Consider the following 24,572-nt stretch of genomic DNA (forward strand, 5'->3'; position numbering starts at 1 on the left):
CGAGGCCGGGTCGCGGGGGCAGCAGCCTAAGTAGGGAAGCCCAGACTTCCCTCTCCCCAGCCACTTCGTCCAGCTCCTCCCGGGGGATCCCGAGGCGTTCCCAGGCCAGCCGGGAGAGATAGTCTTTCCAACGTGTCCTGGGTCTTCCCTGTGGCCTCCTACCGGTCGGACGTGCCCGAAACACCTCCCTAGGGAGGTGTTCGGGTGGCATCCTGACCAGATGCCCGAACCACCTCATCTGGCTCCTCTCGATGTGTATGTAAATACAAAGTAACTAAAATAAAATGCAAAATATATACATATAACAAACAAAGTGCAAAGCCATAGGCTCACTCCATTTCAGTAAATAACTTAAATTCGGCGGCAGCATCCTTCGCAGTGCGCAGTTGTAGAATGCTGACGGGCGGTATAGCTCGGTTGGTAGAGCGGCCGTGCCAGTAACTTGAGGGTTGCAGGTTCGATCCCTTGGTTGGTAGAGCTATCCCCACTGGTTTAAATGTAACTTAGATATTGGGTTTCACAATGTAAAGCGCTTTGAGTCACTTGAGAAAAAGCGCTATATAAATGTAATTCACTTCACTAATTCACTTAACTTCATCGCGGTGCGCGAAGGCTGTCCCTTTTTTCCCCCTAAAACTTTGTTTTAATAACAGTGTAATACAGACATCTAAGAATTCCATTAACGGTGATCAAGTGTTTTTATTTCTTATTTTGTTCTTATTTAATATTACACCCTTTCCATTACATAGCAATTGCTAACACTTTTGTTCATTTCCTGTTCTCAATTTATTCACAATATACTCCATAAATAATAACATAAAAAAGAAATAAACAATAAATAGCGAAGTAAGTTGTATTTCATATGGTGAGATGAATAAGATCTTCAATAAGTTCAGAATGTTTACCATTGTTGTAATTCTTTGTGCTTTGTAACACTTTGAGTTTAAACAGTTTCTTGAATTGGATTATATTAGTACACTGAGTTCTTTAGTTAACCCATTCCATAATTTAATCCGACATACAGATATACTAAATGTTTTAAGTGTTGTACGCGAATAAAAATGTTTTAAATTCCATTTTTCTCAACGGTTATATTTCTCCTCTTTTGTTGAAGAATTGTTGTACTTTCATGGGTAGCAGCAGGGCCGGCCCGTGGCATAGGCCGTATAGGCAAATGCTAAGGGCGCCGTCCATCAGGGGGCGCCACGCCAGTGCCACAAATGTTGGAGAAAAAAAAAAAAAAAAAAAAAGTTGGTACTATTATTTCTAAATACAAAAAATAATCCCACGTTAATTAAAATGCAAAGTAAAGCCTATTTAACACGGCGCGCCTCCTCCCTTACCGTTTCATGACTCTTTTTGGACGTCACCACATCAAAAAATCAACACAAGATGTCAAAACAGCCAAAACTGTCAGGTGCCCAGGGAAGAAAAAAGAGAAAAGAAGAGGAGGAGAAACGAGAAAAGACAGAGGTAGCAGGTAGGTAACGTGAGCCTACATGAAATTATTTGTCTGTTACAGAATGTGATAGTAGCCTGGCTTTTTAGCATTAAGCTAATGTTACATGATTCGGCAATTGCTAATCAATAAATAGCTAGTTCTGTTTTAACGTCGGGTTAATATTGTGGAGGGGGCTAAATTGTTATGGAAAATAATAATGTAACGTTAGGTAATTACAGTACTCCCACCTTACATTCCTCAGGGACATTTGTATTAGATCTTTTAAGCAGGTGTTTGTTGTTTACATTGTTATTGCCTTCTGGTTAGCTAATGTTTGCCCTGCAGGTAATAGTCACTTTTCCATCCCTTTATATATTAGGTATAGTTGTAAGTAAAAAAAAAAAGGTCAAAGACAAAGCTATTCGGTTTCTTGTGAGTATATACACTTCACTGCCGATGTGGGGGGGCGCCACCTAAAATCTTGCCTAGGGCGCCAGATTGGTTAGGGCCGGGCCTGGGTAGCAGATTATAGTTTGCTTTGTGCATTACTTTAGCTGTTTGCAAATTCACTATATCGTGGAATTTCAGTACTTTTGATTCAATAAATAAAGGGTTTGTATGTTCTCTATATTAAACATTCTGCGATGATGGGGAGACTTGTCCAGGGTTTACCCCGCCTTCCGCCAGTGTGCAGCTGAGATAACTCCAGCACCCCCTGCAACCCCGTAAGGAACAAGCAGTAGAAAATGGATGGATGGATATCCAACATTATGTATTATTCTAACTGATCTTTTTTGTAACACGGTTAGTGACGGAAGCGTACTTTTGTAGTTATTTCCCCATATTCTGCATAATTTCTCAGATATGGTAACACTAGCAAGTAGTAGAGAATGTGAAGTGATATTTGGTCCAATACATAATTAGATTTTTTCATTATTGATGTATTTCTTGTTGTATATTTTTATATGAAATTTCCAGTTCATTTCATCATCAACTATTACACCTAGAAAATGTATTTGATTTACTCTTTCAATGTCTATTCCGTCTATTTGTTCTTGTGTTTGAGTTTCTCTTCTGCTGTTACTGAATAGCATTATTTTCGTCTTACTGAGGTTCAAAGATAGTCTGTTTTTGTCAAACAATCTTTTTTAATTTGTTAATTTCTTCTGTTATTATTTGTATTAGCTTCTGTGTGTTCCCTCCTAAACAAAACACATTTGTATTTTCCGCAAATAATACTAAATTTAAGTATTTTGTATCTTTACCAATGTCATTTAAATAAAGATAGAACAATTTTGGTCCCAGTATTGATGTCTGTGGTACGCCACAGGATATATTTAGCGTTATAGACGTGTGTTCACCGAGCTTCATGTTCAGTTCAGTTTAAGACCAACCCACTGATGCCATACCATTCTAATTCTTTTATTAAATTATTGTAATTAATTGACACTTTTTTCTGCAGTTTTTGGTTGTTTCCACAGCTTTTTTCTCTTTATAATGGACTATCTTAGGAACTTTTCAAGAACTTCTTACAAAATCCCCATTAGAACCATTTCCACGGCCAGAACAGTGCATGTACAGTATGTGGCATTTTCAGTCTGCTTTCACTCGACTTCTTGCCAGAAATACGCTTGTTTGCCCCAGTAGGCTTGAGTCGGGGAGACAGCAACCAGTCACGACGTCTCGTGCAACGCAGCCATTCAGACTTTCCCAGGAAGACGGTGTTGTGCTAACAATATGTTTACAGAGGAGGTGTGGTCTTTTCAAGGCTTGTCAAACTGGAGAATTGGTACCTGTGTCTAAAAACAAGTTCTGATGCACTTTGCACTATCTGGCTGTGGGGCATATGACCAAGGCCTGGGGGTGTATTGCAACATGTCAGGGGTGCAAGTGTTCTGTGCTGCCACTGGGGAGTACTGTTGGGACAAAAACGAGTTCAAAGACCTGGTTGCTGACTAATGTAAGAGAGCCCACTCAAGAGTATGAATGGGTATCTTTCACATCTGAATTACAGTACCAGGTCTTGGTATCTGGTAATTGATCCAGAACCAACTTTCAAAACAGCTGTGCAATCCAGTTATCTTGTTTTCTTACACTTCTGTGTCTCATTTGGAAGTACTGTAACATGCTATGTAGTAGACTTTGCATGCAGCTGCAATTCCAAGCAGTAGTGCATAGACTACAGTGTCATGAAGTAGTCTCTGCCTCTAAGTTAAATGTGCCAGTCTTTTCTTTTGTTGAGCCCTACAAAGTGTTTAAACTGTAAATATTGTATTGATTACACTTCAGCTCGTTTTCATTACCAAATTTAGAGGTGTTGAAATCCCCATGTAAAATTGCTGATGCAAATCTGTTAGCATGTGTATGGCAAATCCAAGGAAAATAGGATCCAGCCAGCACATTTTGAAAAGTGGAGAATTTCTGTACTTTTGAGCACCTTTTTGTTAAGGTTTGCAGGGGAGGTGACGGCAACAGACACTAGATGGCAGTAATGCTCAATGATTTATTATATATAGTAATATATATAATAATAAACAACACTAAATATACGAACTAAGGAAATGGAGTGTGGCAAAATCCAAGAGTGTGTATGGTGTAAGACTATGTGTAGTATTTAACTGAGGTGTGCGTTACCAAGTGTTGAACGAGAGATGAGGAAGTCCAGGGGAAGGGGGGAATCCGTGTCCAAGCGGGAGGTCGAGATCCAAGGAGCAGTCCGAGAAGCAGGGGAACGACGACGAGAAATGACGAGACACACAGCAACGTCAAAACACAGGAACGGAGGTCTGCAGTAGGATAACACGACAATGAAACACGGAAGGGAAAACAGACAGAGAGAACAGTATTGCATCAAGCAGGATGATCGCTTACTATACGCCAACAGATGATTATATTCCGGCCCCGGCATGCCAAGATGTCCAGGTTTATGAAGGCAGCTCCTTCATTCCAGGCAGGTGTGATGATTGCCGGCAAGTGATTGCAGCTGGCGGCAGCTGCAGGGCGGAGACGCGCGCGGCGCGTCCCTGGATGTGTGCCACAGTCGTGGGCGTGTCCCGCGGTGTGAAGCGCAGAGCGCAATGATGAGGGCGCATTCCAATGCACCCTGGCCGTGACAGTATCCCCCTCCTTATGGACAGCTCCCAGATGTCCTCTAGCAGGAATCACGAGAACACAGAGGTCAAAAGTCAAGGGAGGGTGGAGGGGTGAACTGGAGGTGGGTCGCCGTCCCAAGTGTCCCCGAATCCAGCGGGGACGAGTCTGGTGGCGGCGGCGAGTAGAACGCCGCAGCAGCCTGCGAGGTGGACGACCAAGGAACGACCACCTTCTTGGACGTCCGGAGGGCGGACGCGAGTGGAGCCAGAACCACAGCAGCCTACGGGAAACATATCCATATTTTGGGCGTTGCTGTTGGCGCAGAAAGTGTCCCTGCCCTGGCCACAGAGGGCGCCGTGTGCAGGAGCCTGTTGACTGCCTTTGCGGCCGGCCAGCCGGAGGTCGCGGTAGCGACGATGCAGGAGACAAGGGAGCAGGCGGCGCCGTGGAAAGTAGTAGACGAGTAGGATGAAGACCTTGGAGCCAGAGTCGAGGAGGACGATGTCGTCGGAGCCAGAGTCAAGGAGGACAATGTCGTCGGAGGTGTGGAAGCAGCAGACGTCATCGGAGCCGGAGACGAGGAGGGCAGCTGAGGAGCTGGCCGAGGTGCTGAAGCCAATGCTGCTGGCCGAGGCGCAGAGGTTGGCGGAGCAGAAGTCGGCGGAGCCGGCCGAAGCGCAGAGGTCGAGGCCAGCCTGGGAGCTGGTGGAGATGCGGGGGCCAGCCTGGGAGCTGGTGGAGACGCGGGGGCCAGCTTGGTGACTGGTGCTAGCTCAGAGGCCCGCTTGATGGCTGGTGCTAGCTCGGAGGCTAGCTTGGTGACTGGTGCTAGCTCAGAGGCTAGCTTGGTGACTGGTGCTAGCTTGGAGGCTAGCTTGGTGACTGGTGCTAGCTCGGAGGCTAGCCGGGTGACTGGTGCTAGCTCGGAGGCTAGCCGGGTGACTGGTGCTAGCTCGGAGGCTAGCCGGGGGTCTGGTGCTAGCTCGGAGGCTAGCCGGGGGTCTGGTGCTAGCTCGGAGGCTAGCCGGGGGTCTGGTGCTAGCTCGGAGGCTAGCCGGGGGTCTGGTGCTAGCTCGGAGGCTAGCCGGGGGTCTGGTGCTAGCTCGGAGGCTAGCCGGGGGTCTGGTGCTAGCTCGGAGGCTAGCCGGGGGTCTGGTGCTAGCTCGGAGGCTAGCCGGGGGACTGGTGCTAGCTCGGAGGCTAGCCGGGGGACTGGTGGCTGCGGCTGGGAAAAACAGAAGACAGGGGGTATTTGTCTGGCAGGTGGTAGCCTGTCTGGGTTCAGCTGTGCTACCACATCAGAACCGCCACTAGTGCCAAAATGGAAGAGATTAGTACTGTCAGGTGGTAGCCTGTCTGGGTTCAGCTGTGCTACCACATCAGAACAGCCACCAGTGCTAAAATGGAAGAGACTAGTACTGTCAGGTGGTAGCCTGTCTGGGTTCAGCTGTGCTACCACATCAGAACAGCCACCAGTGCTAAAATGGAAGAGACTAGTACTACCCCCCCCCCCCTCCGAACGCGGATGCCAGACGCTACCAGCTGACTGAGGGACTGTCACTAAGGGTGGGAGGAGGGTGTCCAGGCGACGGGTAAATTCCTTCATCCCCATATTGGAGTTAAACAGTCCCTTGAAGGAGTGTTGAGGGCTAAAAATTTTTTCCAGGGTGGAGGTAAAAGAAAAGGACAAAAGAAAAAGAAAAAAAAAGGGAAGTGAAAAAAATTTCCACTGGGGGCAGGGCTAAAGTCACTGGGGGCGGGGCTAAGGAACTGTGCCGTCAGGTCCCTAATCAATTGGCCGGAATATACTGTTAAGGTTTGCAGGGGAGGTGACGGCAACAGACACTAGATGGCAGTAATGCTCAATGATTTATTATATATGTAATATATATAATAATAAACAACACTAAATATACGAACTAAGGAAATGGAGTGTGGCAAAATCCAAGAGTGTGTATGGTGTAAGACTATGTGTAGTATTTAACTGAGGTGTGCGTTACCAAGTGTTGAACGAGAGATGAGGAAGTCCAGGGGAAGGGGGGAATCCGTGTCCAAGCGGGAGGTTGAGATCCAAGGAGCAGTCCGAGAAGCAGGGGAACGACGACGAGAAATGACGAGACACACAGCAACGTCAAAACACAGGAACGGAGGTCTGCAGTAGGATGACACGACAATGAAACACGGAAGGGAAAACAGACAGAGAGAACAGTATTGCATCAAGCAGGATGATCGCTTACTATACGCCAACAGATGATTATATTCCGGCCCCGGCATGCCAAGATGTCCAGGTTTATGAAGGCAGCTCCTTCATTCCAGGCAGGTGTGATGATTGCCGGCAAGTGATTGCAGCTGGCGGCAGCTGCAGGGTGGAGACGCGCGCGGCGCGTCCCTGGATGTGTGCCACAGTCGTGGGCGTGTCCCGCGGTGTGAAGCGCAGAGCGCAATGATGAGGGCGCATTCCAATGCACCCTGGCCGTGACACTTTTTCTTGCTTTGTTGGCATGAAAAATTGGAACATTACCTGGAGGCTGTCTGTCGGAGTCCGTTCTGAGTGTTTGACTGCTTGTCGTGCCGTGGCTGCAACTGGACATGACATTATATAACATGCAACAAAGTTATTGAAATATGGCACTGTTTAATTTTATGTGAATCGGTACACAGGATTACTGACAGACTTCGGTTGGTACCTATAAAAGTCCCAAATTTGGTACCCATCCTTACGCATGGTTTGTTTGTGGAACTATGGGGGGCATCCTTGTCTGTGTCCTTGTCCTACAAAAGTTCTGGGGCAGTGTTCACAGACGAATGGCCTGAGACTTCCAGGTAAGTACAGGAGGAAAATCTTGTATCTGAGCCATAATCAGTGTAAACAGGAGATACAGCAGGTGCAGGCTGTGGCACAACATTGTGCGTAAATTGTGGTGGTGGTGCAACAGGAGTGTCTTGAGTGTTGCTTCTCTTTAGTTCAGTTAGACTTTTCTCACAGAGCCTCATTTTATATTTCCTGGATTAACAGATTGGAATGTCAGAAAGTGAGCCTGTGTTGTTGGTTTAGAATGTGCCAATTCTTTAGTCAGGAAGTTGGGTCACTTGTTTTCTCATTAACCAGTTTGTAAAGGGGTTGTGGTGCATCGTCTGTGGGGAAATGTTCTAACAACAGCATAGACAGCACTACATCTGTAAAGAGTGGAGTCAGGGACAGGTTGAGTGGGTGCAACTCCATCAACAGCCTTTGCAGCAGCCTTACCTATTGGCTGCTGTGGCGGAGTTGGCGGTAGCGGTCCCGGCGTCGCAGAGACGTGGAACCTGTGGTACCTGCGAGGAGGCTCTCCGGCGGGAGATGCGCCACGTCCAGGGCATGCGCAGCATGGCAGAGTGGAAGCTCGTCCAGAAGGGCCTGAGAACAACCGGCTGAGGAGTGCCATGAAGCCTGGGGGTCTGAGCATCCACAGCTCCCTGGAGGGGCTCTGGGAGCGGGAGAGGGAGCTGGAGAGATCAAGGGCCCAAAACACGGAGCTTCTGCTGAGCCAGCCAAGGGAGGACCAGGAACATGTCACCAGGGACTAAGGACTCTTGTCGGTCTTGGGGACTTTATTGAGATCCCGTCTGCCCTTGGGTTGTTTTGCTAATGACTCTAGTGTTTTTGTATAGTCAACACAACATGCCTTCTGTCTGTAGTCTCTTTGATGTGTCATTTTTCCTGTTTCCTGTTTTTTGTAGCTTGGTTGCAGTGGCCACTCTCCCCCCAAGCTTGGGAAAGTTGCTCCAGAGTATAGGCGAGAGAGAAACGGGATCTTGATTCCTTCCTATGCCTAGCACAGTGGTTCTTAACCTGGGTTCGATCGAACCCTAAGGGTTCGATCGAACCCTAAGGGTTCGGTGAGTCGGCCTCAGGGGTTCGGCGGAGCCTCCGCCACGGAGGTAAAGACACATCCAACTTATCGTGTAAATAAAAACTTCTCTCTATCAGCGTATTATGGATACCTCCAAACAATGTTCCTTCTAATTTTCCATTTGATTTGCAGGTTTTTTGATTGATCGATTGAAACTTTTACTAGCAGATTGCAAAGGAAGAGAATACATTATATGAAACAGTACAGTTTACACAGTACAGTACATATTCCGTACAATTAACCACTAAATGGTAACACCCGAATAAGTTTTTCAACTTCTTTAAGTAGGGGTCCACGTTAATCAATTCATGGTAATGTGTGTAAGGTGTGTAATTTGTTGTGAGTTCATGCACTGTGTTGGTTTTGTTCTTTGAACGAGGTGATGTTCATGCACGGTTCATTTTGTGCACCAATAAAAAAAAACATGACTTTTTTTTTTAATTTGAAAAAAAAATTGTTTTTATTTTTCACTAAAGAAGGGTTCGGTGAATGCACATATGAAACTGGTGGGGTTCGGTACCTCCAAAAAGGTTAAGAACCAATGGTCTAGCATCTATGGAGGAATTGACAATAAAGAAGAATCTTTGAAGTCATAGCCAAAATAATAGCTTTTACATTTCCTAAGACAAGCATATCTACAGCAGTAAATGTTTTAGAATGCATGATCCAACAATTTCAGCTACTGCTCAAAGACCTTTCAAATAAATGTGTTTAATTATTGTAACCTCTTGACTACTGACGGCATTATGTTACAGTACATGGGGCAGAAAGTGGAGGTTTATTACCTGCTTTTCTTGCTTACTGTCTTGACAAGAGTAGGGAGTTCACTCTCTCAAACCGTTCTTCTCCAGAATGTTGTTGATCACACTGAGGGCTCTGAACTTGCCTGCTTCTTGGCCTATCCACCCCATTCCAGGCTTGTTTGAGCTGTTGTAATATTTACATAATTTTGATTTTACATAAAATACACAGCGCTGGATAACAAAATGTTAAGGTTGCATGCAACATTGTTTGATTTGACTTAATAAGCCATTTATTGTAAACATGATGTACAATACATTAGTCATAAAAGTGTAGAGAAGCTTAGCAGTCATGATTTTGGTTAAGTTGATTAAATCAAAACAGCTACCATCTTAGCTTGTAGACATTTCCAACATGTTAGGGTTTACAGTGTACAGGTACATTCTTTGATCTTTATGTAAGTGTGTGGAGTTCCAGCATCCATCCATGTCCAATCTTGCAGTCCTCTCATAAACCTTGACTTGATAGGTCAATGCTCTATGGATTTATTGCTTTCGACATTATTAAAAAAAGACACAGCCAAAAGACAACCAATCGGTTCATCGGTCTCTGTCTTGGCTGTGGATATCCCTAGTCCATTTGATCATTGTCTCTGGTGATCGATAGAGGAAGATGAGTTTTGAATAAAGCTCCTCTTCCAGTTCTAGCTCACCAGTTTCACGCACCTGAAAGGCATTGAGCAGTCTTAGTTTGCAGAGGGTAATTTTACACAAACGTGTGTTCAATCGGCATATACAGCAGATGATTAAATGTATGAACAGCACATTTTCAAACATACATACTTACCAAGAAAATGTCTATACAGAGCTTGAGTATGCGGTCCACACAGGGAAGTTCTTCAAACATGATCGAGTGGGAGATCTCACTGAAGAAGCCTCTCACAAACTTTCCAATAACAAGGACCACAGACACATACAAACCCATGATCCTAGGAAGAGGAAAAAAGAACAACGACACTAAATCAAACAATAAATTAATTCTCAAACACTTTCCCAAATATAATCGAAGCAATTAAGTTTCGTTTCTACAGAAAATTTATGAAAAATGTCTAGCATTGCTAAAACTGAGCACCAGTCTTACAATGCAATATATAAAATATATACACACATATATATATACACATAGGTAAAAGCCAGTAAATTAGAATATTTTGAAAAACTTGATTTATTTCAGTAATTGCATTCAAAAGGTGTAACTTGTACATTATATTTATTCATTGCACACAGACTGATGCATTCAAATGTTTATTTCATTTAATTTTGATGATTTGAAGTGGCAACAAATGAAAATCCAAAATTCCGTGTGTCACAAAATTAGAATATTACTTAAGGCTAATACAAAAAAGGGATTTTTAGAAATGTTGGCCAACTGAAAAGTATGAAAATGAAAAATATGAGCATGTACAATACTCAATACTTGGTTGGAGCTCCTTTTGCCTCAATTACTGCGTTAATGCGGCGTGGCATGGAGTCGATGAGTTTCTGGCACTGCTCAGGTGTTATGAGAGCCCAGGTTGCTCTGATAGTGGCCTTCAACTCTTCTGCGTTTTTGGGTCTGGCATTCTGCATCTTCCTTTTCACAATACCCCACAGATTTTCTATGGGGCTAAGGTCAGGGGAGTTGGCGGGCCAATTTAGAACAGAAATACCATGGTCCGTAAACCAGGCACGGGTAGATTTTGCGCTGTGTGCAGGCGCCAAGTCCTGTTGGAACTTCAAATCTCCATCTCCATAGAGCAGGTCAGCAGCAGGAAGCATGAAGTGCTCTAAAACTTGCTGGTAGACGGCTGCGTTGACCCTGGATCTCAGGAAACAGAGTGGACCGACACCAGCAGATGACATGGCACCCCTTTTGGATTTTCATTTGTTGCCACTTCAAATCATCAAAATTAAATGAAATAAACATTTGAATGCATCAGTCTGTGTGCAATGAATAAATATAATGTACAAGTTACACCTTTTGAATGCAATTACTGAAATAAATCAAGTTTTTCAAAATATTCTAATTTACTGGCTTTTACCTGTATATATATATATATATATATATATATATATATATATATATATATATATATATATATATATATATATATATATATATATATAGATAGAAGTTTAGTATGACCCCTTTAATGCGCCCTATAATCCAGTGCGCTTTTTGTATGAAAATAAACCTGACTAGACCCGCTCATCGGCAGCGCGCCTTATAATCCGGTGCGCCTTATGGTCCGGAAAATGTGGTACACACGCTGTTCCACTTATGCAAATAATTTCTATATCAATAAAATTACCTAATAAATATAATATGTATATACTTTCTTCCTATTCGGCCCATTATAAATGTCTGACATCCACAAAGTACCTACAGAACAGATCCCAACTGACGTCATGTGGACCTGTCCAATCTTTGCTCTTTTCCTCCCACCTCTCAGCCAATTGTGTCACTGAGCACCTAAAACTTGCACAATTCCTTTAATAACAAACGCTTGCTCTTAAATATTTTAATCACTGACAAAAATCTGGACTTTCTCCACACCACTGCTGTGAGATGTTACAAGATGCTGGTGCTAATAAAAATGGTAACAAAAATGCATTTTTTCCACATCTTTGTTTCCATCAATTACTAATAGTACCGATAAGAGTACCAAGGAATATCGGTATCGATGAGGAATATCGATATTGGTATCGATAAAATCTTAGCGATATACATCCCAACACATTGCTACCCCGCTGTCCCAAGGTGACCCCCAGGGATCGGTACGTGGTCCCCCTCCTCTTCATTCTATACTTATTTACCATTGATAGCATCATCTGACATCATGTTCCCGGGTTACACTGTTATGGTGACGTCCAGCTCTATATATCCACCAAATCCATCACTGCCTCCACACACACTATTATAACTTCCTGCCTTTGTCAAATAATAACCTAAATGCAACTTGCATTCCTCAAACTAAACTGTGACAAATCAGATATCATCGTCATTGGTCCCAAATCCCTCACAAACACAGCCAACAACTTTTCTCTGCCCATTGATTATACCTCCCTCACTCCCTCCCTCACCCGAAAACTCACAGACCTTCTCCACCTGCACTCCCAAGCAGGGGCGCCGCTAGGGATTTTGGGCCCCATGAAAAGAATCTTTACAGGGCCCCCAACACAGTGTCATTATTTTTTCTGTATTATAATTTCATCATCATTAGGGGCCTCTCTGGGCCCCCCTCCATCATGGGCCCCTAGAATCCGTCTCCTGTACCCCCCCCTTTTCGGCGCCCCTGCTCCCAAGCATCTTTTTGTGTGGGTCCTTGCCATTTCCGGGTCCTAAATGGCTGTCAAAGTGTACCAACTTGCCAAAATACCTACTCAGACTTCTTCTGTCCAGGTGAGAGGCATGATTTATGATCTAGAATAAAATTACAGGCGAGGAAGCAGCAGACCACTCGATGATGTAAACATTGGCACACACGGTAGTGATCACGGCGCCGCTATAAATAGTTTGTCTGCGTTAGCGCTTATGATAGTGTTGTATATTGGTCGATCGTGTCACTCTCCCAGAACAGAGTGACTGTGTACTGCGTGATGAGCCAAGAAGACGCCAAGAGGAATCGTTGAACAAAAAGCTGTATTTGTTTCAGCGAGCCTCAGACAGGAACTGCAGTTTCCAGGAGAAGGAATGGGTCGAATCTCTTCTGATGTCCTCTCGGACAACTGTTCTTGAATACCTTTTTAAACAAAGACCCTTACTCTTTGTGGTTCTAGCCTTGCCTCCAGGGCCCCAAATCCCCCCCCCCCCCTCTGTTGCGAGTTGTTGTGATTATATGTAACATGTTTATGTGTGCTATGCTATGTGAGGTTTTTTCCCTTGGACTGAGTCTGGACCACCTCCCGAGGGTCCAGCCTTAGACTGATATTTTTTACTCTTTCCCCCTTTCCCAATATCACCTTTTTCCCACCTTTTTTAAGGAGCGCCGTAAGTGGCTGATCCGTTGGCAGTCCCATCTTGTCTCCCTGTAACGTATGTCTGCTCTTAGTGGGACTGTGCCGAAAATGAAATTTCAGTTCTTATGTGTCTTGTACATGTTAAAGAATGGACAATAATAAAGCATCTTGAATCTTGAAGCTTGGTGCCGGTCAGTCTGGCCAATCAATCTTTCCCTGACATTATTCCTCTGATCAGTTTGAGTCAGGTGACCTCCGACCCCTAACCTCTATTTTAATGTCTATTTTCTATTTTCTGCTGGATTTACTCTCTATTTTATGCTGCAGCTGTCACATATACTGTAATATTGTACATGGTCCATCCATCCATCCATCTTCTTCCGCTTATCCGAGGTCGGGTCACGGGGGCAGCAGCCTAAGCAGGGAAGCCCAGACTTCCCTCTCCCCAGCCACTTCGTCCAGCTCCTCCCGGGAGATCCCGAGGCGTTCCCAGACCAGCCGGGAGACATAGTCTTCCCCCAACGTGTCCTGGGTCTTCCCCGTGGCCTCCTACCGGTCGGACGTGCCCGAAACACCTCCCTAGGGAAGCGTTCGGGTGGCATCCTGACCAGATGCCCGAATCACCTCATCTGGCTCCTCTCGATGTGGAGGAGCAGCGGCAATTACATGGTAATTGTTTATATTCTATATATGATATAGACATAATATATCAGTATATATAATATACTGTACATACATACATATTATGTAAATATTACGTATATATGTTATATTTTATATCGCTATATTTAGTCTATTTATACCTGCATTGTCCTTTCCATCCTTACACGAGCTACTGTGTGGAACAATTTCCCTTGTGGATCATTAAAGTTTGTCTAATGTCTAATCTAATTTGTCTAATCTGTGGGACTTCCTACCAGATGTTGCTAATGTCTTCATTATCGCTCCTAAAATCCAACTGCTGCTGTCCTTTAAATTCCCCAATGTCCTGGGGTCAAAGCCCCCCCTCTCTGGACAAGCTGTGATGGACATGTGCACTTTTGCCCTTAGTAGAATAATATTTCAAAGGATTCTGTGACCAAATAGAAACACTTGCTACTTCCAATCATATAAGAAAATTGTACATGATATAACTCCCTTCAATAGCAATATCACTATTACTTGGGTTAATATTCAAGTAAAAATAATGCAAATAGAGTATTGTTGGCGGATTTTGAATGGTTATTTATTGGATTTTACAGGCGAAATAGTGGAGCTCCCATTGGCTCCGCTGCAAGTGGGCTTTTATTTACGTTTATTTAATATTTAGAATGCATTTTTATAAAAATGAATCCGTCGTCTTGTCTTTCATAATAATTGTGAACGCTAGGCAAAATTCCCCCAAAAAGTGCAGTTCCCCTTTAAGGGAGGCTCCAGCCCCCTTATAAAGGTGTAATGGTGCTAGCGCCCATACATGCTAAATAAGAGTTTGTGTTTCTCACCCATATCCAGCAAGGAAGCCAAGGCTGGGTGGACTGACTTTGTCATTGAATATGATCATGGACAGAACTCCACATGAAGAAGGGGCACAGCCCCCAATGGCAATGTCCCACCACTCCTGCTTCCCACTGGAGTTCAGTGACTCGTCACTCATCAGGAAAAGGGTTATATTCTGGTAACCTCCTTCGTTCCCTAAAACACACAATCAACGATGTTAAAGCAGACTTTCTTAAGTATAAATGAGTAAAATGCCGAGACTATAGCTGTCATGGTATTTATGGGGCACACAGACTTTGAATTAGCTAGTTATATGGGACAATAAATCAATTATTTTTGGGAGGCCGATATTATCGGCCGATAAATGCGTTAAAATGTAATATCGGAAATGATCGGTATCGTTTTTTTAATTATCGGTATCGTTTTTTTAAATTTATTTTTATTTATTTTTATTAAATCAACATAAAAAACACAAGATACACTTACAATTAGTGCACCAACCAAAAAGAAACCCTTCCCCATTTACACTCATTCACACAAAAGGGTTGTTTCTTTCTGTTATTAATATTCTGGTTCCTACATTATATATCAATATATATCAATACAGTCTGCAAGGGATACAGTCCGTAAGCACACATGATTGTGTGTGCTGCTGGTCCACTAATAGTACTAACCTTTAGCAGTTAATTTTACTAATTTTCATTAATTACTAGTTTCTATGTAACTGTTTTTATATTGTTTACTTTATTTTTTATTCAAGAAAATATTTTTAATTTATTTATCTTATTTTATTAATAAAAAAAAAAAAGTACCTTATCTTCACCATACCTGGTTGTCCAAATTAGGCATAATAATGTGTTAATTCCACGACTGCATATAGCGGTTGATATCGGTATCGGTTGATATCGGTATCGGTAATTAAAGAGTTGGACAATATCGGAATATCGGATACCGGCAAAAAGCCATTATCGGACATCCCTAATTATTTTGTGTAATTAATTGTAAAAATGCTTCCTTAGGTGATACCTGTGACATAAACACATTACAATACTTAATTGCCTGCGGAAAGAAAATTAAAAACTTAATAGAAATCGACAACAGTGCCTACAGATAAAAGCGTTATATAAGAACATGTCAAGAAAAACAAGAACCTCTCACCATTCAGCTACAAACTACATGCTTTAACAGCCTTTGGCGAAAACTATATACCTGAATTCAAATGTTGCATTGCCTCTCTGACACAACTTAACTTGTTGTTATCATGAACTTTGCCTTACTAAAATATGTTTCCCCTTTAAAATGGAAACTTCCATCACTTGGAAGTTGAAATCTGTAGTTGTCTTTCTATGCTTAACATTTTGCATGAAAAGTGTGAAAAATGTACGTGTCTGTTTTCCCACTTGTTACAATTTTGTCACATCAATTTGAGTGTGTATTTGTATTCAAATGTATGTCACCTTCATATAGTTGATTGACTGGTTTGGCCTCTGCTCCATTGGGGGCACGGATGTAATTTGGGAACATATTTGGAACACGCCTATGAATAAAACAAGACACAATTTGGAGAGTAAATTACGGCTGTAAGAAAAATGAATTTGTAAAAAATATTACACACATTAGTGTAAACTTACACAGGCTTAGTGTGATTGCCCACCAGAAGAGAAGCTAGATTAGCCCTGACAGGGTTGCCAGGCTCCAGGTGAATAGAATGTTTGTCATATGTGTACTCCACGGTCCCTCCTTTACCCAGGTCCCTGTTTTGGATGAAATAATAAAATAATAAAATTAAAAAAACACTGCGACCACGTAAATAACCAGTGACGTGCGGTCACTGAGGCGGGGGCCTCACCTGCCATCATGGAAAGAAAAAAAATGTAAAAAGAAAAAAATCTATTAAATTGTAATATGTATTCAGTGATTATACTATAAAGTTATTTTCCATTTAACTTCACCAGTTTTAGATTATTTTTATTCAAAATCGCTGAATGTTCACATTTGCCGTTCAAATATTGAGAAGAGACGGTGCGGTGATCAGCAGCCAGTTGAGGCACGTCACTCAGTTGTGCCTCCACATGGATTGCGGACTCGGCTAACTGCTGGCCTGCTGTGCAGTGAGACCGTATTGCTATATGAATTATATTATACATTTCCATAGTTTAGTTAGCTGAGGTATATAATGTACAGTGTATTTTGTCAACAACTGTATGTGTAAAGTATTTATTGTGCTGAGCAATCATAAAACTGCTGCGAAGACGCACTGGCTGAGGCTCGCGTAATCCCGCCTCCTGGTGCCGGTTAATGCACCCCCCGCCGCAGAACGCACCACCCGACGGGAGCGCCACACCAACCAAAGCCCACACCCAAACCCTCCACGTGCAAGACCGAATCCACCCAAAAAAAGTCACTTAACAAGAAGCCAAAAAGTGCAAAAACAACATTGCTCGCGCCGGAGGAGCCGTGAACGACTGCAGGGACACAACATTAGGTACGCCTGCAGACTGCAGCACGGATTTCATATTTCATTCATTCACAACTCCTCCAACACGAACACCACTGTTCCCGCACTTATAAGTAAAGGTAAGACCATAATAACGTTTTTTTAAATTAAATGTGATTTTTTTGTGTGCTACAGTTTGTATGTGTAAAGTTAAAGTTAAGTTAAAGTACCAATGATTGTCACACACACACTAGGTGTGGTGAAATTTGTCTTCTGCATTTGACCCATCCCCTTGTTCACCCCCTGGAAGGTGAGGGGAGCAGTGGGCAGCAGCGGCGCCGTGCCCGGGAATCATTTTTGGTGATTTAACCCCCAATTCCAACCCTTGATGCTGAGTGCCAAGCAGGGAAGAATGCTGGTATGAGCTTTTAAACATAACCCGTTAACTGCTGCCAATCAAATGGTGAATAAGATACTCTTTAGGGTTCATATGTTTGTAAATCTGACTGTGATGAAGTCAGTGCCTCACCAGCCATCAGCCTCACCGCACGTCACTGTAAATAACGGAACATTTCATTTCAGGTTCAGAATATAACGCTTTCTTCACTATGTTATTGTATGTGATATCTGTCTTTTTCGATTCTACCGTTTTTTGAATATTTAACGCAAGTTGCACCATGTGACTCTGATTTTGCCGGGCTAGCAAGCTAAAACACGGAAGCTAAATACTTGTCACTCGAGGTGAAATTAATTGGCTGCATGTAGGGATGGGAATTGAAAGTCGGTTCTTGTTCAGACCAGTGTATCAATTCCTTGGAATCGCTTGCCATTTCGTCCAGTGGTTTTCTTCACGGTTCTTCTGGGTGGGGATGACGTAGTTACGCAACGTGCATAGTGACGTCAGCAACATGGCGTGTTCCCGGGCGGAAAAAAGCGCCGACATTGTACTGAAAAAGACTGCAACAGCGCTACTTCCAATTCATCAAAAGGAGGACATACCAGCAATATGCTGAAACATTTGACCGTACAGCATGCATTTAATGTCGCGTTTATGGACCGTGCCGATCTCATCCCAGACAGCAGCAGTCATCTGACGTAAATACAACAGGTACTAATACCGCCAATAATGTTAGCGCTATTACCTGTTAAAGTGAAATGAACGCCTTCCTCATTTAGATGAGCATGAGAAGACATATTCTGACTAGTTTGGAGGCGGGCAGTAATGGCTCCAGTTCACTTCTGCTGCTAGCTTTCACCACGGCAGGGAAGAGTACCACTCGGAATGACAAATGTCACCGAAGAGTGACTAAGTTTGTGGTCAAGAGCTTCCAACAATTTGCTACATAGATGCTCCTTCGGTAGGTGAATGTTCCATTGTAGTCTGAGAAAAGCTGCATGTCTTCTTCCAACCACATTTTCGCTCAGCCATTATATTATAAAGATATCATATCAGCAATTCAACTTCAAACGTGAAACTAATATGTGATATTGACTCATTACATGCAAAATGACATAGATTAAGCCTCTATTTAATATAATTTTGATGATCATGGCTTAGTTGCTGTTTTTTTAAAACACCACATTTTCTGAGATTTAAAATTTAAGGTTTTCATAAGCTGTAACCAATAAACAACAACAATAATTATATCAATATATTATATCACAAGAAGATTCAGAATATCTTATGTTGCATCTCTTTCTCTCTGGCACTCATCGAGGGTGGACGCTTCCCTTTCCTCTCCCTTATCTCTCCTGCTTGCTTCTTTGTCTTGTCTTGTCTTAAAGGGGACCATTATCACCAGACCTATGTAAGCGTCAATATATACCTTGATGTTGCAGAAAAAAGACCATATATTTTTTTAACCGATTTCCGAACTCTAAATGGGTGAATTTTGGCGAATTAAACGCCTTTCTAATATTCGCTCTCGGAGCGTTGTGACGTCACATCGGGAAGCAATTTTCTCAAACAACGAGTCAAATCAGCTCTGTTATTTTCCGTTTTTTCGACTGTTTTCCGTACCTTGGAGACATCATGCCTCGTCGGTGTGTTGTCGGAGGGTGTAACAACACGAACAGGGACGGATTCAAGTTGCACCAGTGGCCCAAAGATGCGAAAGTGGCAAGAAATTGGACGTTTGTTCCGCACACTTTACCGACAAAAGCTATGCTACGACAGAGATGGCAAGAATGTGTGGATATCCTGCGACACTCAAAGCAAATGCATTTCCAACGATAAAGTCAAAGAAATCTGCCGCCAGACCCCCATTGAATCTGCCGGAGTGTGTGAGCAATTCAGGGACAAAGGACCTCGGTAGCACGGCAAGCAATGGCGGCAGTTTGTTCCCGCAGACGAGCGAGCTAAACCCCCTGGATGTCTTGGCTCACACCGTCCCTTAAACTGGACAGATCAGCTTTCAGGAAAAGAGCGCGGATGAGGGTATGTCTACAGAATATATTAATTGATGAAAATTGGGCTGTCTGCACTCTCAAAGTGCATGTTGTTGCCAAATGTATTTCATATGCTGTAAACCTAGTTCATAGTTGTTAGTTTCCTTTACTGCCAAACAAACACATACCAATCGTTGGTTAAAAGGCGATCGCTGAATTCGTCCTCGCTTTCTCCCGTGTCGCTGGCTGTCGTGTCGGTTTCGCTTGCATACGGTTCAAACCGATATGGCTCAATAGCTTCAGTTTCTTCTTCAATTTCGTTTTCGCTACCTGCCTCCACACTACAACCATCCGTTTCAATACATTCGTAATCTGTTGAATCGCTTAAGCCGCTGAAATCCGAGTCTGAATCCGAGCTAATGTCGCTATAGCTTGCTGTTCTTTCCGCCATGTTTGTTTGTGTTGGCTTCACTATGTGACGTCACAGGAAAATGGACGGGTGTTTATAACGATGGTTAAAATCAGGCACTTTGAAGCTTTTTTTTAGGGATATTGCGTGATGGGTAAAATTTTGAAAAAAACTTCGAAAAATATAATAAGCCACTGGGAACTGATTTTTAATGGTTTTAACCATTCTGAAATTGTGATAATGTTCCCCTTTAACTTTTTTGTTGCCTCTTTTTGCACTGCTCTCCAAATCAACATTGGAACTATTTAACTGGTCTCAATGAAATTGACAAGATCTTGGGTTTAGGGGAACCTGCTTGTCGTGACGGAGCGGTTGTTGCTGGACACACGACGGATTCTTGGGAGGAGAAGGAGTGCCGCGTGCCTGGCGACCCTCGAGGACGTGACGATATCCACCTATTCGGAATTATGACAACAGGACATCTGCTGATTGGAGTAAGCGTTGCTGTGGTTTGTCGACAAATTGGAAGTTGCTGCCAGTCTTCAAAGTACCCCAAAGCTGCCACAAATGATTGGTGGATGCGGGAAGAACTGTGGACACTCTTGTGACATTACAACAGATTGAAAAAAAAAAGTTTAAACCAGTAACTTCAGTCTCATTTGTAATCAAGGAGCTCAGAATTGACTCCTGCAGCCACCCATCCTGACTAGCCAGCATAGAGATCAACTCAGTGTTTCCTTTTAAGGTTTACAATATTGAATACAGAATCAAAGTTATTTCAGCCAGTTCACTCTATGTCCAATTGTATTCAGGCACATATTTTTTTTTACTACTTAGCACAATTCAAGTAAGCCAAGCCTGATGAAAACTATATGGTCTTCATGATTAAAGAGATTTTTTAAATTGTTTTGCCTTGCCTTGCAGTACTTCTCCAATTTTGTAACAGGTAGAGCAAAGATTTTACCTTTGGAAATTCCATGACAGACGTAATGTTAGGTCAGCAGGACTTTCGAGAAGTTCTTTTATGAGTTCCCGTCTGCTGGGGGGGCTAATTCTCCAAACTGATCCCGAACTGCCTTCAATCATGGCTGTAACAATGTCCTCAGAACCATAGAGAGAAATGAATTGCATGGCAACCTACAAACAATCGAAAGGAATAAAACAATAAATCCCAATGTTTCAGGTGTTAAATAGCAAAACACAAAGAGATGCATGCACCACAACTCTGAATTGACTACGTACCGCATTGTTTCCAAACTTTTGAGTGAGTTCATTATAATCCACCTGTGTAAAGGGTTGAATTGACTGCTGCTGGACACTCATGGTGAAGAGAGGCTGGACACACACATAAAATAGATCCAAATAAAAACAACAGAAAATATCAAAAGTGCTCAAACACAATCCATCTATGTAATTTCCAATCCGAATATGTCAATATTGAAATCATAAAATCATGAAATCAATAATAACAGAAAACTGGAACAATTTATATGTGAATTTTAAGCATTTTAATTCCTAAAAAAATATATCACAATATAGACTAATATATTTTGCAACATTAGGCATAAACCAATAAACTACTACTACTACACTTCTCTTGTACAACATATCTACAAACACATAATACAAATGAATACAGGCAGACAGTAAGACATACTTTATGAAATAAATATTACCTCATATCCTCCAAGTTTGACGGTAACAGTGACATCAATAGGGTGGTTTATGACACCCACCACAGATCTGACCAATGAAATGAAGAGAAGGGGAAACCAGATGATGCACACTAAGAAGAAGATGATCAGTCCACCCATTCCATATTTCACCATCTTCTTTTTTTTTTGTCCTTTAGGCTGCGGGTATTTCTGAAGGAAGGAAACATTGTTTTGGAAATGAGAATTATACATACATACACAAATACAGTACATACATCCACACACACATTCACTGTACAAACATACATATACCGCTACACATTCTGTACATATAGAAACACATATGCATACATACAGTCATGCATATTATCACGTTTCATCAAATATATATTAACGTTGTTCCCCTAGGGCCTAGGGGAAACTGGGTAAAACACGGCACACTGACAAAGCTTAACCTATTGGTACTATAACCATCTACAAGGTTAATACATTTCCCTTCTCTTTCTTCCCCTCCATTTATCTGCTTTCTTTTGTAATTCAAGTTTTCATTACTTGTATGTATTGTTGCATTTGAAACAACATTATTGTTGATAATATAAGTAATTATTATTGTCATTTATCATCAATTGTGCTATTTCTATTGGTATTTTTATTTCTACATTTGTAGTGCAATAATGTTCATTGTCATTTCTGTGTTATTAATATTTACTTCACCAACTGCTTCTTTGCTATCCCTTTTCGTATCATATTTGTACATATCGAATTTGCTGATGTTGTTCTGTTGTTGTTGTTGTTGTCTCTCTGTCTTATCCCCCTCTTGTCCCCGCAATTCCCCCCTCTGTCTTCCTTTTTTTCTCTTTCTATCCCCTACTGCTGCGGTCCGGCTGCGCCAAACATGAATATAAATCCATTTAATTAAGAAAATCTAAATATTTCATCATTATAATAAATAATAATGATTATGTAATTAAAATAAGGCAACAAGAGAAGTATCCCACACTTCTGTTTTGTAAAGTAAATCTGTACAGCAAATAAGAGCATTTACATCAACAATATGATTTGCCTAAGTGGCTGGACAGGACAAAAAAAAGAAATGAGAATAAGTTTAAAGTGGGGGCATAATCTGAAAAGGTTTTTTTACATGTCATAAAATAATCAGTCGTTTTAAAAAAATATATGTTTTATTTACTAATGTTTTTTGCTCTGTTTAAAGAAAAGAGGTTTACTGATGGATCTCTACCAAAAGGTTTGCACAACTATTTGAGCTTTTCTACCCACATATTTTGACCACAAGAACAGGATTACTTGAACGTTGTCTTGCATGAGGTACAGATTCATAGAATAAATATTTTACAATTGTGGCAAGCCGCTAGCAAGCCAAGCGAACTAAATAAAAAAACTGCATGCCTAGCAACAAGTAACAAACTAGTAACAAAACACAAAACAATAACCGGCCAATCCAGAATAGCCCGGCCCAAAGGAAAAGAGAGACAGACAAGTCCCAGACAAAAAGTAATGTAAGAAGATTGACAAGGAAGAAATGGAATTAATGGGCGTCTTTCTGGAGCTATTGTTGTAAAAGTGATTTACCGAGTGAGATGACATAAAAAGACTGAAGCCTCACAATAAAGACCAATCTTTTGAGTTTTCTTGAGTTTCTGATCATCACCTGGTGATCAGTTGAAATGGATGGCGGCGCAAGATGCAAAGACCTGGCATACACAAGTGTAGTGACGGTGTGATGGGAACGCTTAGAAGACTCTCCTGTTTGTCAAGTCTTCAACGCTTTGCTCAAACCATCTCAACATAACAGTCAGGACACAAATGTCCATCAACAAACGCTGAGGAATCACTACCAAGGCCATAGGGGAGGACGACTTTAGATTTGTTGGATTGTCTGGTTAACACATCTCTTCAACATTGTGTGAAAGTCAATAATAGTACCTCTGGATTTGCAGACTGTGGGGTTTCCAAAGTGCTTGAGTACAACCATTCATCGAACCTCAGCTACATTAGGTCATTGTGGAGCTCAATGTGATTTTTGTCATTGGCGTACAAGACTGCACCAGCTATACACTCTGCAACGATACTGGAGGGTGTAAGGGAATTTGTCAAAGGTCCAAATGTCCTTTATGGACTTGGAAAAGGCATGTCCTGTGGGAGGTTCTCTAGGAGGAGCAGGAGCCTGGTTCATATTGCCAGCGTATGTCGACCCTGTTCACTGTGAACGTTGGCCTCTCCCAAGGTTGTCCTTTGACACGTCTGTTCATTATTTTTATCAACACAATTTGGAGGTCTAGCAAAGGCGTTGAGGGTGTCCAGCTTTGGGGCCTTAAGATCTTGTCTCTGCTGTTTGCTGATGACTTCATCAAGCTGTCATCTTCAGCGTTTCGGGCATTTCGCAGCTGAGTGGAATGTTTCTGAGACTCAGCACTGAGCACCTAAAATATGAGGCCATTGTTAGTGATTGATAGTCAGAAAAGAGTGGGTTGCGCCCTACGGGTTGGGAGTTAGATCTTGCCTAAGGTTCGACGAGTGCAAGTATATTGTGAGGGAAGACTGCAACGAGGGATTGACAGGCGTAACGGCGCAGCATCTACAGTAATGCGATCGCTGTACCAGATTGTCATTGTGAAGAAAAGCTGTGACAGAAGGCAAAGCTCTCAATTTGCCGGTCGATGTACATCCCCACTGTGGAAAAGGAAGAAGTTGGCGGTCTTTCTTTCCCTACTGCATATTTGCCAACCTTGAGACCTACGATTTCGGGGGGTGGGGGGCGTGGTCTGGGGTGGGACGGGGGGCGTGGTTAAGATATATATATATATATATAAGAAATACTTGACTTTCAGTGAATTCTAGCTATATATATATATATATATATATATATATATATATATATATATTAGAGATGCGCGGTTTGCGGACACAACCGCGGAGTCTGCGGATTATCTGCAGATCGGGCGGTTGAAATAAAAAAAAATTAGATTTTATCCGCGGGTTGGGTCGGGCGGTTGAAATAAAAAAAAATTAGATTTTAAATA

At 42.3% G+C, this 24,572-nt stretch overlaps 1 protein-coding gene across 1 annotated transcript in view; it reads right to left on the bottom strand.

The window, feature by feature from the left end:
* Positions 1-8,856: 8,856 nt before the first annotated feature.
* The window catches only part of piezo1 (piezo type mechanosensitive ion channel component 1 (Er blood group)), a 237,591-nt gene continuing 221,875 nt past the window's right edge, over positions 8,857-24,572 (bottom strand). Inside the window, exons 48-55 of the mRNA XM_072916588.1 lie at positions 21,553-21,741; positions 21,119-21,211; positions 20,841-21,013; positions 16,274-16,396; positions 16,100-16,179; positions 14,648-14,837; positions 10,015-10,156; positions 8,857-9,893 (exon numbers count right to left, since the gene is read on the bottom strand). Coding sequence (XP_072772689.1) covers positions 9,768-9,893; positions 10,015-10,156; positions 14,648-14,837; positions 16,100-16,179; positions 16,274-16,396; positions 20,841-21,013; positions 21,119-21,211; positions 21,553-21,741 — 1,116 coding nt within the window. The 3' untranslated portion in view covers positions 8,857-9,767. The remainder of the gene's footprint in view (positions 9,894-10,014; positions 10,157-14,647; positions 14,838-16,099; positions 16,180-16,273; positions 16,397-20,840; positions 21,014-21,118; positions 21,212-21,552; positions 21,742-24,572) is intronic.

This window comes from Nerophis lumbriciformis, linkage group LG02, assembly GCF_033978685.3.
Source record: "Nerophis lumbriciformis linkage group LG02, RoL_Nlum_v2.1, whole genome shotgun sequence".
In the NCBI taxonomy this organism is placed as follows: Eukaryota; Metazoa; Chordata; class Actinopteri; order Syngnathiformes; family Syngnathidae; genus Nerophis; species Nerophis lumbriciformis.